This window comes from Astyanax mexicanus, chromosome 12 (assembly GCF_023375975.1).
Source record: "Astyanax mexicanus isolate ESR-SI-001 chromosome 12, AstMex3_surface, whole genome shotgun sequence".
In the NCBI taxonomy this organism is placed as follows: Eukaryota; Metazoa; Chordata; class Actinopteri; order Characiformes; family Acestrorhamphidae; genus Astyanax; species Astyanax mexicanus.
This window is the reverse complement of record NC_064419.1, coordinates 7,157,375-7,176,860: the sequence shown is the minus strand read 5'-3', so window position 1 is coordinate 7,176,860 and position 19,486 is coordinate 7,157,375. Positions and strand designations below refer to the sequence as shown.

The 19,486-nt window shown below is 37.0% G+C and overlaps 1 protein-coding gene across 1 annotated transcript; it reads left to right on the top strand.

Annotated features, from left to right (window-relative positions):
• Positions 1 to 741: 741 nt before the first annotated feature.
• zgc:153738 (uncharacterized protein LOC558115 homolog) lies at positions 742 to 17,636 on the top strand. The gene is made up of 19 exons (XM_022670248.2): positions 742 to 1,038; positions 1,611 to 1,938; positions 4,355 to 4,474; positions 5,243 to 5,434; positions 6,522 to 6,593; positions 7,324 to 7,529; positions 7,641 to 7,725; positions 8,366 to 8,467; positions 8,758 to 8,833; positions 9,717 to 9,823; positions 10,646 to 10,732; positions 10,850 to 10,911; positions 11,002 to 11,084; positions 12,448 to 12,555; positions 12,709 to 12,908; positions 13,333 to 13,419; positions 14,358 to 14,535; positions 15,948 to 16,186; positions 17,445 to 17,636. The coding sequence occupies exons 1-19, from the start codon at positions 1,028 to 1,030 to the stop codon at positions 17,559 to 17,561; spliced, it is 2,460 nt and encodes an 819-aa protein (XP_022525969.2). The 5' UTR covers positions 742 to 1,027; the 3' UTR covers positions 17,562 to 17,636.
• Positions 17,637 to 19,486: the final 1,850 nt, after the last annotated feature.

Here is a 19,486-nt window from a genome sequence, read left to right as displayed (position 1 = left end):
GCTTTCAAACTGCTCACTGAATGAATCCAAAGATGACTGCACATTATTTCCCCTTAAGAAGGAATGCACACTTCTCCTAGGTTTTGAAATAAGTCTAATAAAAGAAGTATACTTTTATTTCTTTTAAATGTATTGTCTTATTCTTTGTACTGGGTCTGGGTGATTTGAGATGGTGTTGTGTTTGTTCTTTATTATTTAAAATGCATTTTTATTTTAAATATATTTTACACAATTGCACTAGATTAAAACAGAAGCTCTTAATATTTGTTTCTTCTTTTAAGTGTACACATGTAGTATTTTTGAGTGAAAAGAGGGCAAAATATTATAATAAATGGCATTAATATGTTTTGCTATCAATCCTGCAAAGCCACATTTATTTATTCCTAAAAGTAAGATTTTTTAGAGGTGTTCAAGTCTATCTTTTATTTAAAAATATAGTTTAATAAAGTTGTGGGTTTTGTCTCGGCTTGATCGCCTCGGGTATCGGTTCTTCGGCCCTGTTCGGTTCGGGTGCCGTTTGCTTCATTCGGTTCGGCTCAGGTGTCGTTTGCTCGCTTCGGCTCAGATGTCGTTTGCTCGGTTTGTTACGGCTCATCTCGGCGTGTCTCGACTCCATTCGGTTCAGCTCGGGTGTCGTTTGCTCCATTCGGCTCGGCTCGTGTGTCGTTCTCTCAGTTCAGCTCGGCTCGGGAGTCGTTTGCTCAGTTCGGCTTGACTCGGGTGTCGAGTTGCTTAGGCTCGGGTGCTCGTGTTTCCCTGGAGACGGACTTGTTAGTCTCTGAGGGCAGGGGACGAGTCTTGGTCTCGGTTTTAGATCAAAAACGGTTCTTTAAAATGATTTATAGACTCTTAGCTGGTTTGTTAAATCGATATTAGTTTTTGAACATAATTTAAACGTGTTAATACATCGATATTGATGCAATAAACAGCGCCGGCTTACTGACATCTGTCAGCTGCGTTAGTTAGAGAGTTAGTTTTGGGGTCTTACGTTAGTAGCGTTAGCTGCGTTAACTGCGGTGGCGGTGCCATGTCTCACAGGTTAGTAACTTACAGTTTTTATCTATCAGTCTTTATTAATGGTAAATAATATCAGGTTTTAAGGTTCCTGTTTACTTTCTACAGCTGCTTACATTTCAATTGAAAGAACATTCCGTAAATTGTATACAGTTTTAGTTGAGGTCTGCCTGGTTAAGTTACAATTAAGAATAATTTCAATAATGATATATATATATATATATATATTTTAGCTTTAGCAGTAATAAATAATATACCATGTTATGGTATATTATCATGGTAATTGCAGCTCTAGGTTAACGTGTTTTCATTAAATGCCAGTTTTACTAAAATTGTCCACCTTGTCATGCAGCTTGCCATAAAAGGGCGGAAGCATGCATAACAATACATAAAACGTGGTTAATCTGGTAAAACATGGTTCCTATATAGTCAAAAGTCTTTACTTCAGACTATAAATGTGAGAGATTACATGTGAGATTTATGTAAAATAAATCTAGAAAAAAATTGAAAATTAAATGAATAAATACGTGTCCCAATCCTGTTGTCCATACAGTTCAAGAGTGAAAGCATCAGAATCTGTTCTTTTTGTCCTGCAGTCTGTACAGTAAGCTCTGGAGCGGGGCTCAGGAGGAGCTGGGCAGCCTGCTGACCCAGGAACTGCCCGCCGAGCCTCTCCGACCCGAGAGAGACCGAGTGGTGTTCTTCCAGCGGCTCGCGACCCTTTACGTTCGCTACGTCCAGATCTTCAGGCAGCTGGAGGAGGCGTATGACCAGATCGTCCAACCTCAAAAGAGGATTCTGATCCGACAGGTTCTGGACAACGTTATTGGGCGCGTGCTGGAGCTCAAGAACGAGATGGTGGAGAAGGAGTACTCTGAGTATCACTACATGGATGATGTCATACAGGATATGAAACTAACACCTGTACGTTTCCAAGATTCACCAGATATTTGGATTTTTTTTTTATTCAACCAAAAATTACAAAAAGAAGGACTTGATGTGTGACAGAATAAGTGATAATAAGAAATAAGAAATATATGGATATTAGAGGTGTGCAATATTGTATCATACTCAATAATATCGCCAGCATTTTTTCATATCCTGAAATATTGGGCCCAAATTATCACACCAGGGTACTACTTTTTTGCTGTTTTTAGCAAAAAAAATGCACATTGTTCTCATTTTCCATTATATACAGTTGTGGTCAAAAGTTTACATACACTTGTAAAAAAACATAATGTTATGGCTGTCTTGAGTTTTCAATAAGTTCTACAACTCTTATTTTTCTGTGATAGAGTGATCGGAACACATACATGTTTGTCACAAAAAACAGTCATAAAATTTGGTTCTTTCATAAATTTATTATGGGTCTGCTGAAAATGTCACCAAATCTGCTGGGTCAAAAATATACATACAGCAACAAAATTTGTCAATTTTGGTGATGTAGCGAGTTGTGTCAATCAAATTAGCTTCATGTCATGGCCTCTTCACTTCTTGTAAGTGATTCTGATTGACTACAGCTGTTGACTTCTCATGAGCCCATTTAAATAGGGCTCATTTGACCCAGTGATTAGACTCAGCTACAAAAGCTACAATGGGAAAGTCAAAGGAACTCAGTGTGGATCTGAAAAAGCGAATTATTGACTTGAACAAGTCAGGGAAGTCACTTGGAGCCATTTCAAAGCAGCTACAGGTCCCAAGAGCAACTGTGCAGACAATTATACGCAAGTATAAAGTGCATGGAACAGTTGTGTCACTGCCACGATCAGGAAGAAAACGCAAGCTATCACATGCTGCCGAGAGGAGATTGGTCAGGATGGTCAAGAGTCAACCAAGAATCACCAAGAAGCAGGTCTGCAAGGATTTGGAAGCTGATGGAACACAGGTGTCAGTCTCCACAGTCAAGCGTGTTTTACATCGCCATGGACTGAGAGGCTGCCGTGCAAGAAAGAAGCCCTTGCTCCAGAAAAGGCACCTTAAGACTCAGCTGAAGTTTGCTGCTGATCACATGGACAAAGATAAAACCTTCTGGAGGAAAGTTCTCTGGTCAGACGAAACAAAAATTGAGCTGTTTGGCCACAACACCCAGCAATATGTTTGGAGGAGAAAAGGTGAGGCCTTTAATCCCAGGAACACCATGCCTACTGTCAAGCATGGTGGTGGTAGTATTATGCTCTGGGGATGTTTTGCTGCCAGTGGAACTGGTTCTTTGCAGAAAGTAAATGGGATAATGAAGAAGGAGGATTACCTCCAAATTCTGCAGGAAAACTTAAAACCATCAGCCCGAAGGTTGGGTCTTGGGCGCAGTTGGGTGTTCCAACAAGACAATGACCCAAAACACACATCAAAAGTGGTAAAGGAATGGCTAAACCAGGCTAGAATTAAGGTTTTAGAATGGCCTTCCCAAAGTCCTGACTTAAACCCCATTGAGAACATGTGGACAGTGCTAAAGAAACGGGTTCATGCAAGAAAACCATCACATTTAGCTGAACTGCACCAATTCTGTCAAGAAGAGTGGTCAAACATTCGACCTGAAGCTTGCCAGGAGCTTGTGGATGGCTACCAAAAGCGCCTAGTTGCCGTGAAAATGGCCAAGGGACATGTAACCAAATACTAATGTTGCTGTATGTATATTTTTGACCCAGCAGATTTGGTGACATTTTCAGCAGACCCATAATAAATTTATGAAAGAACCAAATTTTATGACTGTTTTTTGTGACAAACATGTATGTGTTCCGATCACTCTATCACAGAAAAATAAGAGTTGTAGAACTTATTGAAAACTCAAGACAGCCATAACATTATGTTTTTTTACAAGTGTATGTAAACTTTTGACCACAACTGTATCTACTAGAGACAGATTATATCCATCCAGTATCATTAATTTTACTTTAATCCTGGATATATGGAGATATTTGGAGTGCATTATTATTTGTATCATGACCTTCTGGATCATTGACTTCTGTTACAAATCTGCTTAAATTCTTGTATATTTTAATATCTCAGTTAGGGGTGTGCCATATCATATCGTTAGCAATAATAAAATTGAGTTTTCATTTTGTTGCAGTAGTGTATTTTTGAAATATTTTTTTTTAATTTAGAGTTCTGTCATATTGTCAAGAGTATTGCTATTACAAAAATATTGTGAAATATTGCAATATTATTTAAGGACCATATCATTGATATCCCCCTAATGTACACGTATTTCTTTTATGTCAAATATATTTTAAATATATAAGGTAACTTGAGGACTACACCACTAATCTGCATAAGACACAAACTGATAGATTTTACTTTGATTTGTGCATTTGATGTATGTTATCTACATTATGTGTTGTAGGAGGATCTGGAAATTCCAATCCCACGGTATTTCATCAGCGAGCGGAGCAAAGTGCTGCGGGACCGGAGCAAAATACTCTCCAGCATTCTGGAGAAGCTAGAAGTGGTAGAGAAGCCTAAAGTGAGTGTGTATAAATGAGGAATTAACTAAGAACCTCAGTTAAAATATATTTTCTTCAGGGGGTCAGGTGGGAAAGGTGTAAAAGGATGAGAAGAATATTTATAAAGTGGAATTGGAAAATATACAGGGGTTGGACAATGAAACTGAAACACCTGGTTTTAGACCACAATAATTTATTGTGGTGACGGACAGTTCTGTTGGAAACAGGAGAGTTGAGGTGCACAATGAATTTTGCCGTGATTTGATCAGCCGTGGTTTTATGTTTTTTTGGGTACAATCTGGGTTAGCACCCGAACATCCCTTTCAGACGGCTTCCTCTTACAGCGTCCACAGTTAATCCTGTTGGATGTGGTTGGTCCTTCTTGGTGGTATGCTGACATTAACCTGGATATCGGTGCTCTTGATACATCACAAAGCTGCTCCAGCAAGATGTGCACCAACAATTTGTCCTCTTTTAAACTCTGGTATGTCACCCATAATGTTGTGTGCATTGCAATATTATGGGCAGAACTGTGCTCTTACCCTGCTAATTGAACCTTCACACGCTGCTCTTACTGGTGCAATGTGCAATTAATGAAGATTGGCCACCAGGCTGGTCCAATTTAGCCATGAAAGCTCCAGGACTAAAATCACTGGTGTTTTAGTTTCATCGTCCAACTCCTGTATATGTCCTGTATATATTTTTTATAAATTAAATATAAAAGTTTTTTTAAGACACGTTACTATGCTCATCTTCCTGTGTAAAAGCAATGGGCATTCTGTTCTCAGACTGGTGCAGAGCGAACGCTGAGCATGGAGAAGGCCATTAGGATCATTCAGGTGACAGAGAGGGCGCGGCAGGGTCGTCTGAGGGCCAAGTTCATGCGGGAGATCCAGAGGGATCAGGAAAGGCAGAAGAAGAGTTTGAACAGGGACCTCGGAGAAGCTGCTGCTGAACAGGCTGCTATCTGCATCCAGAAGGTATTACAGATTTGTAGTTTATGGTAGTGAATGTAGAGCACTCCACTCATATAGGATAAAAATATATTTTAAATGAGTTTAATCAAAATGAGGGATTTGGGATTGTGAACATGGACAAAAATTTAATCTGTTGAAAATATTTTGCTATATAATGGATCGCTCCTGATTGGTGTGGGGGGATGAACAAGTTGAATTACTTTGGGCAAAAGTTCAGAGTGGCTTGAGGATGGTTGTTAAACCGGATCCTCCACAGCTAAGGTAAGAGATAGATAGATAGATAGATAGATAGATAGATAGATAGATAGATAGATAGATAGATAGATAGATAGATAGATAGATAGATAGATAGATAGATAGATAGATAGATAGATAGATAGATAGATAGATAGATAGATAGATAGATAGATAGATAGATAGATAGATAGATAGATAGATAGATAGATAGATAGATAGATAGATAGATACTTTATTGATCCCCGGGGGGAAATTCTTGGTAAGTAATAGAGACAAAGGAGGAGAAGGGGTGGAGCCAACCCTGGGGGGTGTTTTTACTTTCTGGACCTGGACTACCCACCGCTCTGTAAGTAACTAGGTTTACATAGGATCTCCGGCTAAGTCAGTGGCTAAACTGTACTTATTAGGGCATTACATATGTTGTAAAGTAACATATGACATTGCAAAGGCTGCTATTAGAGTAAAAATGTCTGTTGTAACTATTGTAACTATTGTTTCTTTTGCTGCCTTGCAGTGCTGTTAGTCAATCAAAGGCTATATGCACGTATGAATAGACATGGAATGAGACCTTTAAGGCGTGGTTTATGTCCCCATATTTTGTCATTTCTTACAAAATATTTTTTTTATTTTCTTTAAATGTGTGTTAGTCATAAATGTATTTTTTTGTATTTTCAACATATATTTGGCATATATGAAATTGACTGGTGAATGCATTATTTATTATATTACAAAGTATTTTAAAATACATTTGTTTTAGTTCTCAGTATGGAACGTGTGTTTGTATTTTATGTTTTACATAAGTTATTGAAGTTATTGAATGTGAAATGCACTGTACTCATTCTAAACACTGCAGGTGTGGAAAGGTTTTATGCAGAGGAAGAGAACGAAGCAGGAAAGTGAAGAGGAGATGATTTTCCTGGGGATGGTGAGTCAAGTGCTCCAATTACTGACTATCTAGCTAAGGTATATATATATTTTTTACCTGATTAAATAATAGAACAACAATTTTCAGTATTAACACTATTGTTTCTAATCTGTGATTCATTTTTCCACTAGATGGACACGATGGAAATAATAAACTACTTTATTGGGCATACATTCCTGACTATACATCAGGGTTCATACGGTCATTAAAACCTTGAAAAGTCATGGAATTTGAAAATAGCAATTTTCAGGCCTGGCTACGTTTTAAAAAAACCCAAATACTCAAAAAGTTTGGAAAAGTCATGGACATTTGGTCTACAAATCTTTGTGTTTCTGCTTATCGATGGAAAAAAATACTATTTTGAGTTAATTCAGGAATTTAGCCGGACACAATGGAGCCCTTAGGATCTGACACATATTTTATTATTAAAAATTGTGTGTCAACATTTTTATCAGATTAGTTTTAGGCCTACTATAATATATTTTAATTATAGTTTTAGTTGACGTTTGTTTTTTTTTCATGTCTGATGTTTTAAAAATTGTGTGGTCATGAAAATGTGCCTTGAAGGCATGGAAAAGTCATGGAAAAATTGTGAAAAAAAAGTGTATGAACCCTGATACATGTTGTTTTACTCATTTTATTGTTAATATATATTTTTGTGGACAGACAGTAGATGGAGCTCTGCCTCTGTTGGATAACTCTGCCTTGTTCTTCCTCTGTGTCACTCCAGGCTCCAGACCACAGCCTGCCCCAGCCTTGCCCCGCCTCCGTGGTTGCTGAGGACACTAAAAACCGCAGGAGGATCAGGCAGGAGGAGCATGAAGAAGACTACCAGAAATCCATCATCTCCATCACTAACAGCCTGCGGGAGGTGGAGGGCCCCGACATGAAGGAGAACATGAAGGATCAGATACGGCAGTGGTTCATCGAATGCCAGTGAGTGAGACTCTTAATATATTTCCTTCCATATATAAATTAGTAATACAGCCTATATCAGTATGTTTGATTTTGTATGAATTTAAAAAATGTTTTGTCTGTTGTACAAAGTGATGCAACAGGTTCGTTTCCTGATTATCCAGAAGAAGAAGACGGCGGCTCTTCTCTCATTTTTGCTGATAAAACACCTGAACAGGTATTTTAATAGTCATAATAGTCAAATTAAATATACATAAATTACAAAAATAACAAACAATTAAATGAAATAAAGATGAATCCTGTTATATTTAAGTTTAACTAACAGCAGTAATGTTCCTTGGTTAAACTGAGGTATGTTGAATCTCAGGTATCTTGAAATTAACAAGTAATATAATATGAGCTTATATAAAATAATGTAATTCCAATTTTTATGCGTGGCAAATCATGGTTCACATGTTAATTCACAATTAAAAAATAAATTATTGGCCTCAGTTTTGGTCTAAATATTTACTCATGTAACATTCATAATACAAACACATTAATTTTATTAATATGTTCATCGCACCTAATTAGGTTAAGATTAAGGATTCATGTTTTGAAATTAATTAAAATATATATATTTTTCTGTATTGTAAACCTTTAGAATGGGTCAGTTTATCCCAAAACTTTATAGGAGAGTTAAGATGCTGTAATACATTTTAAAAAAAGTTTTAAAAAGTTTTTCTTTTGCAATAAATCAGTACCATCAAATATTATTCTAATTTGCACCGTTTCTTTCATTGCTGTTGATTTTTATTGTGGTGCAGATTTTTTTTAACGGATTTCTCTAATTTTATAAAATGTGCATCTGACTGAAGCTGATGGAGGAGCTGGCAGCTAAAGAAGAGGAGGAAACCAGCAAAAGACCTAAGGGAAAGGAGGAGAATAAAGACAGGAGGAAAGGACCAGGAGAAGAGGAGGTGAGAATCACCAGACATCATAAAACAAATAAAAATAAGGAGCAGAAAAATAAAAAAATATGTCCAAATGTTTTGTGGACAGCCCCTCTAATGAATGCATTAAGCTATTTTATGTTGGGGTGGGGATCCTAATTCAACACCCTGACCTCACTGTCAGTGTCCCTGGAATGGAAATTCTTTCTACTGGTATATAACCAGTGAATAGCAATAAATAAATAGGTGAACCAATACTTTTTGTTCATATAGTGAATTTTAATTGTCTGTCACTGATATGTATACTCTTGTTTCAGGAGGAGGAACCTGGACTGATGATGCTGCCTTCTGCCTTTCTGTCGCAGCTGCAGACTGGACAGAAAACCTTTACCGGTAAAATAAGTCTATTAACTCCAGTTACCCAGTCTAGATGTGGAGTATAAATATTATTTATTTAAATTAGGAATGCACTGAAAATGGTACATTTTTAAATTGAATTTATCTTTTAAAAAATGAACTTTTGTCCAAATCCTAAATATCAAACATTTTCTTGCGTTTTTTTTTTTTTAAATACGTTGTATAGCCTATGTATTTTGTCTTGCTTTTAAAAAATATATATTTATTGACCACGTAACTGTTTTGCATTCCAGCAGATCAAAACAAGGCACATTTGCCTCAGAAGTGCTATTCTTGTAATAAAGTTATCACAGCAGTCCTTTTCTAATTATGAATTTACCTCAGCAGTGCTTTTGTATTAATGAATTTAACTCAACACTGCTACTCTAATCATATTTGTACATAAACGGTGCATTTATTGTTATAAATTACCTCGGCTGTGCTACTGAAGTCAACTTACATAGAGAAACAAATAGATTCTAATGTTAACTCAGCTAATGTTACTGTCCTAGTTTTGTATGGCTGATAATTTTCAGTTTATGAAGAGATATTTAAGCTATAATTTGTGTGACAAGTTATGTTTAACACTTGATTTTGTTAATTTATGGAAGTAGAGTGTAAAAATGAACAAATCCTTTTATTAGTGGAACCACTGCTCTATGACTTACAATAAACAAATCATTGGTCTATAAAAATGATTATTATTAATATTTGTCTGCAACACTAGTTTTAAAAGCAAATCTCCATTCAAAATACAATGAAGTCCTGGATTAGGCTTAATCCTAGTCTGGGAAACTCACACAGAACCTATATTTTAGTTTAATGGTAGGTAATTAATAAACTACAGTAATAATAATAATAATACATGTGTGTGTTATAGATGTTTGGAAGAACAGAGAGGAGTCCAAGAACTTCAACCAGAGACACGAGGCAGAGCTCATCAAAGAGGAGAAGAGGAAGGAGATCGAGGCAGAAATAAGACTTCAGGTACTGGAAGATCACTAACAACTGCTACTTTGTTTTTTCTCAGGCTACATTCACATTACAAGCCACATGTCTGTATAATCCAACTTAGCTTAAGTGATGCTCATGCATGATGTGCATTTACAAGAAAGGGAGTCAGATTTTGACAGGGAGTCATAATTCAGCACAACACTGTGTTTTAGAAGATGACGACAGCACTAAGTGCATATGTACAGGCAAAAATACACATATCTCATCTGAATATTTACATTCATCTCTCATGGCCGTCAATCAGATAGGTATCTTATCAAGGACCACATATGACAGTGAGTCAAAAAGATCAGATTTGGCACATCCACACCAATCTGAAAATAAAAAACAGATCTGTGTCACATTAAGGAAAAAATTGTTTTAGTCACTTTAGCTTGGTATTGTTAAGAGCTGCTCTTAATGGTCATTAGTTTTTCATGAGTTTTTTTTTTTATACATAGTTTTTGTTGTGGTTATTACTGTAAAGTCACACATTTGTGCACATTTCGCATCTCCTTCATTTTGTTGAAAAATAAACTTACCACACTCAAAATGAGCCGTATTGATAAATGTTGTTATCATGTATTATATTTAGTGGTGTCAAGCAATTCATTTTTTTAGTGAATATTACAATTTAAATAAAAGAATGAATGTAAGAAATGTAAAATGCAAGTTAGGGTCAAAAGTGGTGCTGTAAATAGTTACATTAAAAAATAATAACGTGTTACTGAATCCAAATGAATTCAAACGAGCCTTATTGATGAATATTGTCACAATATGTCATTGGCATATTATATTTGCTCTGCGTCTGTGCAGGTGGATGAGCTGATGAGGCAGGAGCTTGCTAACTGGAAGTTGGCTGTAGACGGAGATAAAGGCGGGAAGGCCAAAGCTGCTGCAAAGGTCTGCTGGATCTGCAGATTAAATCTTTGTTAATATTGAAGTGGTTTATCCTGCTGATTTAACAGCTGGACTGTGTGTAGAGGAGAGACTGGACTGTATTTCTCTGTCTTTAAACAGAAAAAGAAGGCATCAAAAAGTGGGAAGAAGAAAAAAAAAGAGAAGGATCTCACGGCAGATAGGTGAGTTCTCCTGATTATGTGTGTCATGTTTGTGAACATGTTTCAGGTTTTTGGTTTTGTTACTGAGTGAGTGAATTTTTCTCTAATCAGGACCATCGAGTCGCTGTACCAAGAACTGGTGGAGCAGGGGCTGTTAAAACCAGCAGATAATGTTAAATTACAGGACTACATAGGTATGTATCAGGGTTTCAGTGCATAGTATGTTTCTCTTAGTAAATAAAATATCTCAGACACTGGAACTTTTATAGATGTTAAGGCAATTTAGGATTTTTCTTTTATATCAATTATATATTAAAAAAAACGTATTAGACATTACACAGAACATTGGATTAATTTTTATGTGAGCTATACCTGACATTTGTTTTAACAGTGCCCACATTAACATGCAAATCCAACAGTTCACAGCAGGTTTCTGGGTAGCACATGCACATAGGGTGAATTACAGTATTTCTCCTAATTATATGTACCATGTATTCTCCATGCAATTGTGTGCACCATCCCATGACCCATGAATCCCATATTGTGATTGTTTGGTATAAATACACGTACTGATACCCCTTGCCAGAGCCAGACCACCCTATATGCTCACTACACTCGATGCGTAGGGCTACGCAAATTAATTAGGGCCCCTGAAATTAATGTAAAACGCTCCACCTTAAATGCTGCTGCTGCAGTATTTACACAAAACCTGTTTTGTTCCACCTTAAATGCTGCTGCTAAATTCACACAATCAAACTAGTTCCACCTTAAATGCTGCTACTATATTTACACAATCACATTAGTTCCACCTTAAAAGCTGCTGCTATATTCACACAATCACATTAGTTTAACACAATCAAACTAGTTTCACCTTAAATGCTGCTATATTTACACAACCCTATTAGTTTAACCTTAAATGCTGGCACTATTTTAACACAATAAGACTAGTTCCACCTTAAATGCTGCTGCTATATTCACACAGTCAGACAAGTGCCACCTTAAATACTTAAACACTAAAAGCTGGAGAATAAAATAAACAACTACTTTTCTGCTATTAAGCCAAGTGCTATAGCTGTTACATAAATAGTATTCTCTGGCTGTTTGTTGGATTTTTGTGTTCTACCTTAAATAGTAAAGGAGTGAAATTCCACAAGTTCTTTAACTTTTTTCATCATTTTTATTTTAGTTTTTCCACCTTTAATTCTACATTTCTATTGTTAAATGTGTTCAAATTCACGTAATTATCCAACATATAATGAAACTGTCTCTTTAAAGCTGTAACTGTGTAAGGAGCAGTGTACAGACAGTATATGGATGGACTTCACCTATATTATTTTAATTACATTTAAGACCTATGGCAGCTTTAGAAATGGTCCCATTATGGAGTTTAGGTAGAAGAGACTTGCTCAGGTCCCCAGGGAAGTCCGGATCGGCTCTGACATTTGCAGAATAAAAAATACAATTACAACATAAATACTTTAGTATCTATATGTGTATTTGTGTTTAAATATCAGGGCTCTATGGTTCCTTTCTTGTGTTTCTTGTGTTTCATTTAAGGTGATTATAGCTACCTTGGCACCACCCTGCGGCTGACAGACATTGAGCCCATGCCCTCATTATCTGACGTGCGGCAAGTTATAGCTCTTTATGCTGTCTTACCTCTGGGTGAGTAGACCTCACACATACTATTTTTCTGTTTCTTTAATAACTGGTATTCATGAATCCTGATATCCAGATTTTTTTTAAACCAGAAGATGAAGCTATTAAAATGGAATTACCTTTATTAATCCTCATTTTTATTGAATTAATCAACTGAAGGTTCCCAAGTAGTCCATGAGAAAGCCCCTCTGGTGAAGGCCATCCTCCTGGTGGGTCCGTCAGGAGTGGGAAAGAAGATGCTGGTCCATGCGATCTGTCAGGAGACAGGAGCCAACCTTTTTGATCTGTCCTCAGCAAACTTGGTGGGGAAGTACCCGGGCAAGAACGGCCTGACAATGATGCTCCATATGGTATTTAAGGTAAAATGACAGTGCAGCCGTTTTAATGCTTAAGAATTTGTTTAAATGTTCTGTAAATAATGTACACTTACAGTAAGGTGGTATTTATAGCACTTATTTAATAAATGTAAAAAAATGTTTTATTTTTGCACATTTTAAGGAATATCACAATTAGGGCTGCACAATATTGAAACAAAAAATACTTGTAGTCCAAAAGAAAATTGGTAAATCATTGTGTGTCTAAGACTAGGGTAAAATAAGTGATATTGAGCATATATAATCCACCTTGTGTAGATATGTTATAGAAAATGAGAATAAATTGATTTTTTCTTCTATATTAAGCAGCAAAAAGTTGCAGCAGGGCATGTATGCTTTCTTTTACCTTACATAGCGTTACACATCCTGCGTTGTGACTAAGTAGGAAGTGTTTTTGTGATATATCCAGGTTGCCAGATTGATGCAGCCCTCAGTGGTGTGGATCGGAGATGCAGAAAAAATGTTTTACAAGAAAGTTCCAAAAGAGGAAAAAGAGGTAACCACTAACTTCTGATAGATCACTTTAACTGCACTGAACTAAACGGACCGAGCAAAATCATAAGATCATATTTTTTCATGTGATGGATTTTTCTTCTGGTTGTTGTGAACATTACCTAAAGCTGCTAAATCGTATCTCCATGGTGTTTGGTACTGCACTGCTGTCGCATAATTGGCAGATTAGTTACCAGTAATTCACGTTTTCTACAGGTCTTCAACTAAAATATGGGTATTTAAGATCTTAAATTGTCTTAAATTTACTGTAAATTTGCTGTAGGTATTAATTTTTAGACAGTGAGTTTAATGCTGGTGGAAAAGCACATGTTAACTTTAGCGGTGAGCCAGCTAATGTTACTGGAAAGAGAACTAAGGTCAATGAAGAGCTAGCTAACGTTAGCGGAGAGCTAGCTAACATACTAACGTTTGCAGCTAGTTATCTAGCTACATTACTGGGGAGAGAACTAAGGTTAGCAGTGAGCTAGCTAACATACTAGCGTTAGCAAGTTATCTAGCTACATTACTGGGGAGAGAACTAAGGTTAGCAGTGAGCTAGCTAACATACTAACGTTAGCAAGTTATCTAGCTACATTACTGGGGAGAGAACTAAGGTTAGCAGTGAGCTAGCTAACATACTAACGTTAGCAAGTTATCTAGCTACATTACTGGGGAGAGAACTAAGGTTAGCAGTGAGCCTGCTAACATAGTAACGTTAGCGGCAAGTTAGCTTAATTACTGGGAAAAGAATTAAGGTTGATTTCCTATACAATAAATTATTTTCTACCAAAGAAAATATGACTACATTTTTGGGTTAAATTAAACTATATTGCTGTCTAAAAAATAATTAAATTTGAAATGCTACAAGAACCCTGTAATTGTATAAATAAGTGGTGGGTGTACAGGTTAAAGCTCTGTCTCTGGTCTTTTATTCATTCACAGCTGGATCCAAAGCGACTGAAGAAAGATTTACCAAAAATCCTCAAAGGCATGAAAGGTGAAGACCGGGTTCTCATCGTGGGAACAACAAACAGCCCCGTCAATGCTGACTTAAAATCACTGTGCAAGGTTTATACCAAGATCATCCTCATACCACGCCCAGACTACGCCTCCAGATACGGTACCTGATCTTACGAATCATGTTTATCTTATATATCTAGATTCAGTAGGAACAGAGTGTATCTTTTAACTTATCCAATGATTTGAGCTAGTAATGAATGAATAAATTATACTCCATCAGGCATTCCACCCAAAGTCTAAACCAAGGTTGATGTGTGTGTTTTTTTTTACATTGCATATGTTTAGTCCGGTTAGTTTGGCTATCACACTGCAGTTTAGTACTCCATAATTAAGTAAATGTTTATAGATAATAAACCTTTACACGGTTTTAAGAGAGTGTGTAATGTTGGGTAATTGAGAAAAAAAGCTCATTAAAAATGGGTTTGTGATAGCCATAGAACTAGAAACAAAATATTCTAAATAAACAAAAATTTCGTAGGTAAAACATGCGGTTAAACCATATAAAGTCAGATTAAAAATTAGGGATGACAACATTTAATCGTAACACGCGTGATTCATTTAAAATCATTTGAAAAATGAACCCTGCCATCAAGTTTGACCCCAACTTCTGCCGTAGTCTGGATCGGATCACTTGTAGTTGAGAACGTGATCTGGTTTCGATCCACTTTCAAATATACTTTTTTTAAATTGAGCTAAACTTCTGATAAAGTGCTGTTTGAGCTGGTATACAGAATAAATCACAGAATTTTTTTGTGATAAAGCAGATTATATTTTTGAATTGATTCACACATCACTGTTAAAATTTTTAAATAATAAAACTGACTGCAATGGATTTAAGCTACATTTTTTTTTACCCATGAAGGAGCGTATGAAGCTACCTTGGCCAGTAGTTTGTAGTTTTAAGACCCCTGGTTTGAAGGATATGCACACAAAACTAACTGCAGTTAGGTAGTTGGGTATCTTAACCCTTGTGTGGTGTTCATATTTTTGTTACTTGTTTACTTTGTTACTTGTGTTTAATTCAGCAAAATTAAGCAATTTTACATTAAAATGCTTTACACATGCTTGCTTCACCTAAATTGCAAGCAATATAAACAGCTTACATGGTTAATATTTACCCTTTACCTTTCTTATGTTACATTTCTTTCAAAAAGTGCTACTCTTTTTTTATTAGTTTTTTAATAAAATGTAATAGAAAATGATTTAATAGAAAATGAGAAAATTTGTTTAGTTTCAAATTTACAAATGAAGCAATGTTTATTAGCCCTTGGCCAAACATACTGTATGTAATATAAATAGTTAGGGAGGGGTGTACAGGGTGTGTTTATTGAAAAAGTGTTTTGATATATGTTTTTCACTAAAAATGAGCCAATGCCAATGAGTTTGAGTTAGAAACAATATTTTTTTAGTATCATTTGATGAAAAATGAAAACGGGTCCCACAGACCCGAACACCACACAAGGGTTAATAAAATTTTAATGAACTAAAACTCTGATATGTGATCTTCTCCAGTTATGTGGAAGCAGCTGATACAGCGCAATGGTGGAGTGGTGACCAGCACCCTGGACATCAGCTCCCTGGCCAAGATCTCAGATGGCTACACCCAGGGTCACATGGTGCAGGTGATCCGGAGCGTCCTGACAGAGCGGCGCATCCAGCTGTTGGCTAAACGGCCGCTGGTCGCGACTGAATTCGTATCTCCTCTGGCCAGAATCGACCCCGTGTTCCAGGATGAAGAGGAGGCTCTTAAAGTAAGGAGAAATCATTGAATTTGGGTGTTTCATTTTATTCCATTGCTACAGGTGTATAAAATCCAGACCCTAGCCATGCAGTTTGTCTGTACAGACAAAATTAGTGAAATAATGGGTTATGCTAAAGGGCTGACTGAACTTTAGCATAGTATTGTAACAGGCATCGCTGCAACAATGCAGCAATATTTTTTTCTCTGTGTTTTGGCCTTAAATCCACTCAAAACACACAAATAAGGGTAAAGTCTGTTCTCTTCAAACACATAATGCTCTGTTTGGTGTTTGTGACATGCATAGTAAAGTACATAGTGTTTTATGTGTGCTTGACCAAAACAGCATGAACCGTTTCTTGCATTTTGCTCAAAAATGCACAAAAAACTTGATTTTTTTACATGATATTACTACTGCGCCTGCGCAGATCTCCAATCAGAATAGTGAGATATAAAAGATCTAGTGGGCGGGTTTTAAACGCAACACTAAATGAACCACTGTCTGACACCAGTCTTTAGATTTAAACCAGAGACTGTAAAAAAAGATGGACGCCGTGTCGTCGCTCCCATTCATTCAGTGAAAATGAAGCCAAAATCTTCCGCCATGTTGGCGATCCTGAAACCCGAGTCTGCGCAGTAGAGACCAGAGGAGGGAAAAAGACTGTTGAGAGACAGCCTAATCATTTAATTGACCCCGCCCCTGAGGGCTGCCTCGAGGTCACAGGCTGCGGAGCAGTGCGGAGCAGAGCGGAGCGGAGCTGACGGTCTGTTATTGGTCCCACCCATAACCAGCCCTTTTAAAATAACCACACCTTTTTTGAATAGAACTGAATAACGTTTTAAAAACGAGTTCTGTTGGGATATAAAAAATTGTCAATATAAGCAGAGGTTACACTAGCTGCTGCATTTAAATAACGGAGGTAGAATTACAGTATATTAGAAAAAAACTTGATTGAAAGTTGTCTGTTTTGCTATTGAAACCTATGGGGATGGGTGGGGTTACACAGCTTTCTGCAACCGAACAGCAGGGGGCGCCCGACCTGTGGTGGCTTCACTTTTGAGAGACGATGCTCTGTCCAGCTATACACAGTCTATGATTTAAACTGATAATTAAAAATCAATACTGTGTTTTTCTTACCCACTGTTTCCTACACTTTGCTTAGAATAGAAGGAGTCAGATAAATAGCGTACAGTACGTATGCACAGTATAGAGGATCAAAGTCAGCCTGTTACTCTAGTTACTCTTACACTGTTTTTTTTTTCTTCCACAGGCCTGGTATGCTAAGACTCCTCTTGGTAAGAAGAGAATCAAAGCCGCCTCAGGGACAGTGGAGGACGAAGCCCCAAAGAAAGGAGGGAAAAATGGAAAGAAGAAAGGAAAGAAGTAACGCTGTGTTTCTGTGTTGATTCAACCAAAGACAAGTTCTCGATCTCTGGCTCTGGAAAATAAACCTGTAACTTGATGTTTTGTAACTGTCTGATTATCTAGGTCTTCTATCTAGGTTCTGCAGGCTTGTTACCATATCAACACCCAGACTCTCAAGAGACTCCGGTGCATTTAGAATCGCTGACAGCAGACAGGCTATAATACTCAGTGTGTCTGTTAGGTCTAATAATAAATGGACACCATGATCTTTATAATTAAAAAGGGAGGAGTCTATTTCCATTCTACATGGGAGAGTATATAACCCAAAACACCACAGAACAGAAGAGAGATCCTTGCTTAACTGGCTTGTAATTGTTATGTAATTAAAAGAAATAAAAGTATTTATAAGGTAATGATATGATGGCCTAGAAATACTTTTATGGTTAAAAGCAATGGCTGTAGGAAACATGAGTGTAGTGGTTATGTTTCGTTCTATTTTATAGACAAAAAAATTGATTATACAGCATGTTGTTCACCAAATTTGCAACCAGAGTCTGAACCAGATTTACCCACTCATTCAGTAGACCTGCCCAGTCTCCCAGATCAAACGTGTCAGACTTCCTTCGTTGAGTTTATAGCGTGGCTGTTTTGACAATAAAACATACAGGGATGCACAGATAAATATCATCCTGCAAATAGCCAGCAGAGGTGCTACACCTGTAAAAACCTCATAGGGAAACCTTATATTGAGAAAACTACCTTTTTTTTTTTACAATGTTACAATGGCTCTGGTGTTACAAGAGCCATTCACTTTAGCTGGCAGCATTTTTGTTTATAAGGTTATACCACATTATAGTTATACTAGTGCATCTCAAAAATGTTGAATGTGACTGAAAAGTTACTTTATTTCAGTAATGCAGTTCAAAATGTGAAATGTGCTGGTGTTGGTTCACTGTGTTATATTATTAAGTCCAAAGTCAATACAGTGTTTTTCCGAAAAATCTTACAGAAAGAACTTCATGCTTCCCTCTGCTGACAACTTTTATGGAGATGTGGATTTCATTTTCCAGCAGGACTTGGCACACTGCCCACACTGCCAAAAGTAACAATTAGTCTTAAATAATATTCAAGTTTTCTGAGACACTAACATTTTTTTATGTTTTCATTGGCTGTAATCATTAACAATAAAATAAGTAAACTCTTAAAATAGATCACACATTTTAAACTGAATTACTGAAATAAAGTAACAATTAGAGCTTAGATTCTCGGGTCGGTTCGGGCCGAGATTTCCCACCACATTCCTCGGGTCGGGTCAGGCTTCAGAAAATAGTCTGAGATGTAGGCATCTGTTTTTTAATTATATTTTTATTTTTAAATAAAGCTCTGGTGTGATAATCACAATGTTGCTAAGTAACCAATTATTATTGATAAGGAAAACAAACCAAATAACAAAAACTGAAAGTGAAAAAACTCATTTATTTATAAGCGCTGTTTTCACTCCCGCAGTTCTACAGCGGGGGGTGTTGTGCCGATTCTGTCCGCGAAGCGGGAGTCGGATTCAGCAGGGAGTCGGATTCGGCACAACACCGGCAGCGCGGCTGCACCTCGCGATCCGCGGTGTTAGTTTTAAGAGCTTGTGCTAGCTGCAAAATACGACAGAAAACACTGAGGGAGCTGCAGAATTATGTAGGGGATTAGAATATGAGCACGAGGAGATAAAAGAGAAACAGGAGATACAGTGTGTGAGAACCTTTACCTGTGAGTAGCTCATACACCAGAACACGCAAATCTCTCTCTCTCTCTCTTTCTCTGTGTCTCTCTCTCTTTCTCTCTCTCTCTCTCTCTCTCTCTCGCACGTGAACTCCTCCACGTTTGACTTGCAGCGCTGCGTGTAGCTGTTCTTAAAAATCATTTTAATTAAATAATAGTTCTATGCTCTATGTTACA